Here is a 10,217-nt window from a genome sequence, read left to right as displayed (position 1 = left end):
TTCAAAATCATAAATTTACACTTGGAAAATGTTCACTTTAGATGCTTATGCTGAGCAGTAGACAACCTTCCTACAAGCCTGACAATTTTAGAGAAATAGTTTTCTTGACTTTTTTTCATACAGCTCTTTCTCTCTCTATATGTGTGTATATATATCTATATATATATATCTATATATATATATATATCTCAAAGCCTAATCATTACCTGCCTCAGCCAAGTTTTGGGGCTTTCCTCACATCCATTGTGCAGACATGCCAAACACTTTTTGTCAGGATCCCACAAATATTAATGTTTTCTGGAGTTACCTGCTTGATGAAGGGAGCTTATAAATAGAGATGCCAACATGTTGTGTAATGTCTGTGGCACCTGAGTTACTCCTCCATACAGATACTAATTGCTGCATAGCTCCTCCTTACCTGTTATACTGCTCATCCTTCTCTGGCTTGCAGCAGATATGACACTGTAGAGGCGAATCAGAGTGGCTGGTGGAAATCTAATCACCAACCTTCAAAAAGTTCAGGTTAATCTCATAAACACTTAATCTGACAGAATTGTGGGAGGTCAATGGTAGCACATACACATTTGCTCCTCCTGTTTTGGTCTACAGAAGAGGTTGTTAGTCCATCAGTGAAACCTAAAACATGTAACAGTCTGACTCCTGCTCGGGAAGAAGTATTAGAATACTAGCACTCTTACTAAATACCATTCTGGCTCTAATTTCCCCCTAAGGAGGAGATGGGCATCTTATTGTTCAAAATATTAAACCTCTTGTGATTTCAGATGTGGGTAAAGCAAGACCTGATATTAATTATGGCAGTAGATGTATGGTGCATAAATATGTGTCACCTTTCCACAACAGTACTAGTAGGATGAAATTCAGTTTGAGGTTCAGGCACCTAAATGTCTTCAACAAGAATTAGATGACTAAGTTCCTGGTTTATTTGATGGAGGTCTGGCCAGAGGAGACTGTGGAACTGGAGAGCTGAACAGCCACGATGGACAGGACTCTGTTTCCTACACCTGGGCAGCTGGTATCGTTTTAAATGTACTAGGGTATGCTGTTTGACTTCCAGCTGCCATTACAGAAGGGCATATGTCTCCCACGTTTAGTTGCCTGCACAAAGGCAGATGGTGCCATTTGACATGCCATAGAATGGCCATATCTACCCAAGGCTTACAGATATAACACAGGGTCTATAGGAAACCTGTCCCCTTTCAGAGTATCAAGTGGCAGACAGGTGAGATACCTACTCAAATGTCATGTCAAATGGCAATGGATGCCTATATGTGGGCAGCTGAAATTAGCCCTCCATGCAGTATCTGCAGCTCCCATGCAGTCCCATGCTGTTGGAGATGGACCTAGACACACCTTTAGGCTGCTGAATCTCTCCCTTAGGGCTTACTGTAGGGTGTGCAGAATCACTCTCTAGGTTGTATTGATTACACTGGTTAGATATCCTTGAACTATTATGGATTTAATTCAGTTACCTAAATTCAGGCATCTAGTGAGATGCCCTAGGCACCTGAGACATTCGTGTAGGATTGCCAGGTACGACACAAGACCAATACCTTCTGAAGTGGGAGCTAGCGGTCAGACAGGGTACACCATGGTGTCTAAAATGACAAGAGATGCCTAAGTCTAGGTTACTGAATCACTCTCTCAGCTCACATATAGAAGCCTATAAGTAGACACCTACATTCAGGTGCCTGACTCCAAAGCTGAACCCCACCCTAAGTTTGTCAGTGTTATTGACTGTGGAAGGCTGCAAGTGAGATACTTGTTGCAGGAGTCTGTCTCTCACTCATATTACTCTTGACGTTTGAGGGATTACTGACTCCAGGCACTTCAGGAACCCACTACAGCTGCTCCAAGATGTTCCTGACATCCACCAACCCAGCTCTAGATCCTATTTCTATGGCCTAGCTCCATCAGCCTTGCCCAGCCCCCCAGCTCAACTCAACATGTGAATTCTCACAGAGGTTTCTTTACTGGGAAATGGTAGATGTATATGGTAGACACAGAGTGTAACATTGTGCTGTGAAAACATAGCAGTGATTTCAGCAATCTGAATCCAAAGAATCCAAGTCCCTTTTATGTACATTTCATGAGTCGCTCATAGGTTATACCAAGCATCCTTCTATTAGCTATTATCTTCTACCCTGCCTTTGTTATGCATTACTTAATRGGCTCATTATTTTTCCATAAGGTAAACATCCAAGCAACCTCCAGTCACTAACAGCACCGTGTGCTTACGTTAGGCTATATATCTTTATATGCCGTATTTGGATGTCTTATGGTCTGCACATCATCCTCTCTATATGACGTGTCCTGTGTAGGCTTCTTGCTTCTTTGATTGCAGACATCCTGCTTATTAATCTAGTATTCGACTGCTTATCAGACAGTCTCAAGCTCCTTATTACTTAGTTACCCAGCTACAATCTTTAATTTTCATGAATTTTAAGCCTTCATAGATACGCTTTAGTCTGTGCTGCTGGCCCACACACAGGCCCTAGCAAGAACCGACAGATATTCCTCTAATCTTTCTGTTCAGCCAGATCACTTGGATGGCTGTAGCTTTTAGAAACTGGTGACTGCCACAGCAGTGTGATAGATGAAGAGCTGTTTCCTCAACAAGTGTTCAAAAATGGCTGGAGAAACACACAGAAAACCAAGAAGAAACAAAAGTCTTACAGTGGAAAGTATCTGACTTTAAGTTATTGAAGTGGCACGCAACTGTATGGGTTCTTCTGGGTAGCAGCAGTGAAGAAATGCCTAATGCTAAATGCTTTGGCTACTGGCCATGCATCTACGCTTTCATGCCTCAGAGGTAAAATCCACTGCAGAAATGCTCATGGCTTTTTTTTCTCTTATTAGAAAGGTCTACTTTTCGAGACTTTGCAATATACTCTGTCTTGGTCTAATCTGGTTCAACTCCTCAACTGCATTTCAAGAGATATGTACTAAAAAGTCTTAGAAGTTACTGTGCATACTTATTGTTTTGTAAATAAATGTCTTGGCTTCCCGATGGTTTCAAGCCAATCTCAGGAACACAAGAGTAAAGCTCTGCTAGAATATCTGAGAATAGCTCCCAAGTATATATATATGTGTGTATGTAGCATGCACTAAAAGTCTAAACAACTTCTCGGTTGACTATAAATCACATTTTAATACTACATACCTGAAACAGTGTAGAGATTGAGATTTTGCTTTTCAGTCAAATTTGATTTTGTGTACTATAATAATTATATTTTTTAAAGAGCATCATATGCCTGTAGTCCTCAAAAATGTTTATGCATTTCCAAATGATATTCTCCAGACATTTAGTAAGATAGTGCAAGAGTCATTTAGACAGAAAAAATCTTAAACAGAATTTTTGTAAACAGAAAATAAAACACACTATGACAATTCTTAAAACCATACTTATTTCTTGCTGAACCAGTCTTTGCATCACATTGGAACAGACCAATATTGGCATGAGCTGAAGCCAACAAGAAATGAGCATCTGAACTAAGGTGTCATTCCACTTCTTATTGAAATACAGATTTAGCAAGCATAAACTTATCATGCTGTATTATTTTAGCAGGATAAATTCTTATCAATTTACCTATGAAAAGTGATCTGAAGATACGATGATAGAAGTAATTCTGCAGGCTATTCTTCCCTGACTGAATTTAATGCCTAAAAAATTCAACATTCATGTACATAAAACTCAGCATTGCATTTTCATTTTTTAATAGTAATGCTTTTTATTTCTTCATTTAAGCCCCCGTGGATCTTTCTTTTCATAGAGGATATGGCATTTTGCCAGAGGTTTTAAAATAATAGGAATTTGAAGAGTGAATAGAAATGCTTCAGCTGTGCCTGAACTGAAGAGATAGGATGATCATATATAAAACGTCACCATACATGTGTCTAGAGTGCCGTCAGCTGTAGACTGAGCCACAGGATTCAAACTTTTGAGCCTTCCTGTGGAGACTGAATGCAATTGGTTTCAAAATGATAATAGTGTTCCAAAATAGAAATTAAAATAGAAGTGAGAACAGTGAAATGATGTTTCTGCACCTCTTTATACCACAACAGAGACCACAACCTGGGATTTTCACATGTCGGAGCCTCTATGGGTAAGATTCAGTCTACCTAAATCCCATCTGAATTGTTAAATCTATTTCATCCGCACCAATGATCCACTTCATCTATTTTCTGGGATTTTCTACCCTAAAAGTGCCTAAACTCATTAGGCAATTCCCTATTCAGCCTGTAACTTCCCTGGGCTCCCATAATCAGTTGTTCACACAGGCTCAGTAGACTTCTGGGAGACAGGTTCTGCAACCAGTGTAACCAGGTTTGGGCTCCTGTCTAAAACAGAGATGACCGTCGTGGCTCGCATGCTTTGTGGCTATGGTTGACAAGGAACTCTCTTCTCTGCCTTCTCCCCAGCATCCCTCTCTTCTCTGCCTTCTCCCCAACATCCCTGACCCTTCTCCATCTGCTCGGGAGCCTTCCTGCTGGCCGTGCCAGGCTCCCCTGCTCACGACAGAGAGGGAGGCCGTACCCGCCTCTTCTCTACCTTCCTCCCGCAGTATAGATACCACTTCTTTTCCATTCTCTTTGCCTGTCTGTTCTTACACCTGTTTAAAAGGAGGTGCCCAGGTCCTTTTGAAGACAGGGAGGTGATTTATAAGTTCTAGTCTCATCGTTTGGATAATGGAGAGGTGTTTGAGGCCTCCCAGAAATAAAAGATGGCATGCCCAAGTTTCGTCTTTCTTCCCCATTCCCTATTACCCTCCATGATTCTGGGGTTGAAGTGGATTTCGAGGTTTCCCAAGGGAGGGTTTCCAAGAACGAAAAAGCTTTCCAGCCCCTGCCATCCATTTATGAGGAAGCCTCCAGGTATCACATGTCCCCTCGTAGGTTACAGTTGGGTTGTCATGCCTGCCTCTGTGAATAAAATGGAAGTTTCTAGGCTTGCCTTGAAGTTATTCCAGGTCACCCCTCAGAAGTAAGATGGGCCAAAGAATCTGGAATTCCACTTTTCATACAAGGGGATGTTCAGGATTTGCCCACCATTTGGAGACACAGTTTACAAGGATGAAGTGAAAATGTATTTGAGTTTGAGTTTCTAATTTCTCATCCTCCCACTTGTTCCTACCATAGAATAATGGAGAACAATTCTGAGTCCTTTACAGGATAAAAGGATTAGTCATGCTGGATGCAGGAGATGGTCTCCAGGATTAAAAAAAAGGCAGTTCAGGTCCCTTACTGGCTCTTTTCTTTTTCACAGGAAAGTGGTTCATTGCACTCACAGGAAATGGAGAATGATTTGGTACTTACAGCTAGAATAGAGGAGGATTTCATATCTTCCCAAACATTCTTCAACCAAACACTCGTTCATTACACCAGAAGGGATATTTTGGACCTGACAATGCTCTGTTTCTAATTTTAGTACAATCAGTTACTAGTTGTCCTTCAAGTCATTCTGAATGTACAGTGAATGCATATAACTAGGTGATCAAGAGAGAAAAGAGATATGGAAGGATGATTTTTTTCCAAGAAAATTGGACTTGCAACTATTTCTTTAAGAGAAGTGAGGAAAAGCTTATTTGCCTGGTCGGCTATGATGTTCTGGCAGTGATGAAGAAGGCAAATCTAGAACACTATTACACAGCTTTCCACTGGGAACAGCTATTCATAAACAAGTTGAAGTAAAATTTGATGGCTTAGCAGTTTGCATTTAGCAGACAGAATAAAGAATTAGTACAGTTATGCAGTGATGGAAGCAGTAGAAATCTAATTCAGGCGCTGAATTTTATAAGCAGTATCTCCAACTGGTAGGGAGTATTTTTGTGTCTTGAGAAGAAAAGGCTGAAAAATCTACTACACAAGACTATTTTCAACTGGCTTTATGCTAGTAAATGTTTGTAAATATGCTTGTAAGCAAAGAAGGAGTATTAAAACAGAAGATGGCTGTTCTAGGTGCTGAGGCCCCTTGCTCTGCCACAGCTAGGAGTACAGATGCCACCAGAGTAAGGCAGTTAGCTAACCTGCAGAGATTTTAAAATGAGGCAGGGGCTTGCTGCATTGAAACCAATGCATGACACTGTCGCGAAGGAGTGATGCACTTCACTCGTAAGAGGGAAGCAGCACTATGTTTATTGTGGTAAGATAGCAACTTAACAAAGTTCAATAGTAAATAAGAACAATTTAACGAGGTTTGATTGGCAAGGTTCACTCAGTTATTTACTGCATGAAGGACAGGGTCAGATGCATGTGCAACAGAGACCCTCCCATTGAGTCATGAGGTTCAGACTGGACCCCCTTGCTTTCTAAACTCCTTCTGAGAGGCGCCTAGGTGTGGCTGGATCCGATCCTAGTCTCAGACTTGGTCAATGGTTTATGTCTAAGGGATTATGTGCACAATTAATCAGAGATATAACTCAGCAAAGTTTTGCAAAGTTTGCAAAAGTTCAGCACGCTATTAATCACTTACCGAGGATCTGTTGCGGGTAAGGAATCTCTCTTAACCTTGAGGAGTAACCTTGAGAGGCGTCCCTGCTCAAGAGGGGGTTCTGCAATGCAGCCTGCTGCTGTGCAGGAGAGCTCCATGGGCTCTGGGCTGCCCCCTATTTATGGGGGGGAGATGATTGACTCATAGTCATATTTGCATGCTAGCTGGGTCTTAGTTGGCACATGCTCAATTAGCCCCTGCATACATGCTGTTTACGGGGAGATCAGGTTGAGGGGGAGAGAGCACATCATGGGGGGAAGGAGCACACTGTCACAGACACAACTTCAGGAAAAGCTGCTAAATGAATCTAAATCACCAATACAGTTGCTTTACCTAAAATTGCATGCCATCAGTAGTCATGGCCCCTCAGCCAAGACAGCACCCCCAAAAGTTCAGTCTCGTTAGGAAGGAAACAGAAATGCTCTGTCAGAACATTGTTGAATTTGACTGCATGCCACTGCATAACTGATGAGGAAAATTTCTGAGCTCAGCCTGACTGAAAATTATACTCTCACTTACCATATCCAGCATACATATTACCAGAAGTTGAGCCTTCACTAATCACTAATACAAAGAAAGCTGAAAGATAACAAATCCAAATCTGCCGAGCTGGGCTACTGTTGGAAGTGTGCTTGCTCAGCAGGGCAGACATGATGGAGTCATGCTTTGAACTCAAGGAGCAATGAGGGAGACTTGGATGTCTGTGAGTGTTTGGCTGACCTTTCTGCATGGTTAATATTGCACAGTGTTTTTTAGACCCCCCCCAAAAAAAAAGATATATTGGCCCAAAGCAGTGGGTGGTTGTGTTGTTCTGAAACATGAAAACAAGCTTTCTCTGTAAAGAGAAAACCAGGCAAATGAAGGTAGCGGGGCATGTTTTCTGACACTTATACTTAAAGACCCAGTTTTCATCTGATAAACATAAAGGTGAAGTGCCAGCTTTGTGCCAGGAACTTATGGCCAAATTTCATCCCACAAAACTGGACTGCCTAGGTCAGGAGCACAGTCACTGTAGGTTCCCTGTACAGTTTTTGCAGAAGGCAGGCACCTCCARAAGTTGACTAAGATCTTAGATAGGCTGACTCATCTTAACACTATGAAACTATTTCTTTCTTTTGACTGTAGAGAGGCCGTGGAGAAAATGAGATCCTAATGAAGGTGCTTCAGTTAATTGTCTAACTATAAATAGGATTAAACTGTGTTTTAGTTAATAATTAGCAAATTAAAAGAGAATGCATCAGGATATATTCTAAAACATCTTTTGTCATTTTTTTCCTTAAATCTCAGCAACAGACCTGGCACCATCAAAGCCCTGTTTTAGGCTAAGATATTTCTGATATCTGCCTCTACATCCAAATTTTCAAAATACTTAGGCAGCAAGCCCCAGCAAAGACATTAAACTTCCACTGGAATCAGGTCAGTAGCTGAACAGGAGCCTCGTTCTCCACTCCTTGCACAGGGAGGACTACAGCAGTACTGCTGTGTACTTAAGATTTAATCTCTAGCTTCTGCAAGTATCTACTGCCTGATGTTATCCTCAGAACAAATTTAGGGCTCTGAAAGAAAGAAGAGAATCCAACAAGTCATGCTTCAAAAAAGTGTGGGTTTAAAAGCAGTTGTGTATGCCTAATCTCTCAGCAAACCTCCATTTTCTATTTGCCCTAGAAGAGCAAAGGAGCCTCTTGTACTGTTTCCTAGGGGATCAGTACAACTGAATATGGGGAGCATTTGATTTAACTTATTTGATACTACTTATTTCTCTTTGAAAGGGTACCCATATTTCAGTTTTAACACCTTTTTGTTGCTGCAGCTGGAGCTCAAGTTATCATTTACTTAGACTGCAATCAAATTTCACCAGCTTGTCAGACTGCAGAGCAAACACACTCCTTGCAGCGGATGATCAGCCTCTGGTGCAGTACCTACCACTCTCTTGCCTGCTCCCACCCCATAAACTTGCTGTGCCATTAGTTAAAAGATGTTGTTGCGCCCCTGGGCAATGTAAAGCTCCATCCCTCTAACATAGGAATAAATTAATCAGAATCAATGGAAGAATTCTACCATCTGGTACTCTAGATCCTCGGTCCTCTCATTAAAAACACCACAAAACGACCCACCAGCCCCAAATCAAATTGAATCATTGTGGAAAAGGTGAAGGTTCAAACTTCTATAAAGATGGAAAGAAAATGCTCTGTTCTGATTATGAAAGGTGTTAGAGCCCATCCTAACTCAAGAGAAAACCTTTAGCAGCTCAGCATCCACTAACAATTGGCATTTAAATCCATCGACTCATTATTAGCAATTATGTGCAGTTCTCCTCTGAGGGCACTTATTTTCTAAAAATAAAATGAAATTATCTTAATGCCTTCATTCTTTAGTTAAACAGTAACTTTATCTCCTGGGAACATCTCTCTGTCCTTAACAGCCTGTCTAGTAGGTGTGTTTTATTCTTAGATGCCCCAACTCGTGCTAGAGTTCACATAACTAAATATTACATATCAACTTTCTGCAATATTTTAAGTTAATTCTTACTTCACAGCCCTGGTCGAAATTTTGTCCGAAGGAGATAAGTGCAGCAGACTGAGACCTGCCTTTAAGAAGAAGCCACGTATCACACCCACACAAGCAGTTAACAGGCATAACTAAAAAATTAAACTTAAATACACAGCTTGATTTTTTTCCCTCTCCATGAAAATCTGCGAGGCATTTCTAATTGAAACATGTTTTGCACGCAGTAAACAACCAAATACACCAACCTTCAACTCCAGAAAAGAAAAGGCGGTACTACTTGGAGATGACAGCTTATGAATTCCTGTGTGCGTGTGGGTGAGAGTATATGAAGTCCCTGGTCAATGATTTCGTTTTTAATCATTACTGCATGACGTTTTTAATTATTATTGCAACTGCAGTGTCTCTTGACACGGTACCACGAAGGAAGTACCGGATTAAGGCAAAAAATCAGAAAAGCAGCAACCACAAGACCTCGATAACCTTGCACATATTTATTTCCTTGACTTTCCTCTAAAAAGCAGAGGTGGGACCCGCGCTGCCCGTCACATTTAAGACGCCGGGACTTGCGCAAGCCCCCATAGCAGTAACAGCGTTGCAGGAGGGTCGTGTCCGTCCCGGATCCCCCACGCGGGGGGCGGGCGCGCCGAGGCGGGGGGCGGCCCCATCGCCGCTCTGCAGGGTGCTTGCAGGAAACTTCTTTACGAGTCTTTTTTTTCGGCGACCGTGTCCTCGCCTCTCTCCGCCGTGGAGCTCCCTCCCCTCGGCCGCGGCTCCCCGATGCCGGCAGTCGGAGGGCCGACAAGGCAGGGCCCCCGGGGGGGCGGACACGGGGACACGCGGGTCCCCAGAGCCTCAGGGCTTTGGGACCCGGCCGTCGGGTGGGCTCACCTGAAAAGCTGTTCTGAGCATTTCAGGGAAAGGGTGAGAGCAGAGCAGCAGCAGCGCAGGAGCTGCTTCCGGGGGGGGGGGGAGCTGGTACCTCGAGACGGGGCAGGCTGAGGGGGCCGCCCGCAGATGGGCTCTGCGCCGCAGAGGGCTGCGGGTGGCAGAGGCAGCCCCGAAGAGGGGACGAGTTCCTCCTTCCCCCGAGGAAACCTCCCCCGCCGCCGTCGTGCCCTGTGCTGTCCTCGCCGCCCGCCCCGTCGTGCCCCCCTCGATCCCGCCCCCGGAGCCGGCGCTCCGCGGCGGCAGCCCGCTGCGC

General features: G+C 43.2%; 1 protein-coding gene across 1 annotated transcript in view; it reads left to right on the top strand.

Moving 5' to 3' along the window:
* The first annotated feature begins 737 nt into the window (after nt 1–737).
* Nucleotides 738–10,217, top strand: part of KL (klotho) — a 64,637-nt gene continuing 55,157 nt past the window's right edge. The window contains exons 1-2 of the mRNA XM_026088322.1: nt 738–772; nt 1,378–1,408. Coding sequence (XP_025944107.1) covers nt 738–772; nt 1,378–1,408 — 66 coding nt within the window. The remainder of the gene's footprint in view (nt 773–1,377; nt 1,409–10,217) is intronic.

This window comes from Apteryx rowi, unplaced genomic scaffold, assembly GCF_003343035.1.
Source record: "Apteryx rowi isolate R43461 unplaced genomic scaffold, aptRow1 scaffold_763, whole genome shotgun sequence".
Lineage (NCBI taxonomy): Eukaryota > Metazoa > Chordata > Aves > Apterygiformes > Apterygidae > Apteryx > Apteryx rowi.
Note: the sequence above shows the minus strand (reverse complement) of the source record. Positions and strands in the feature narration are given on the sequence as shown.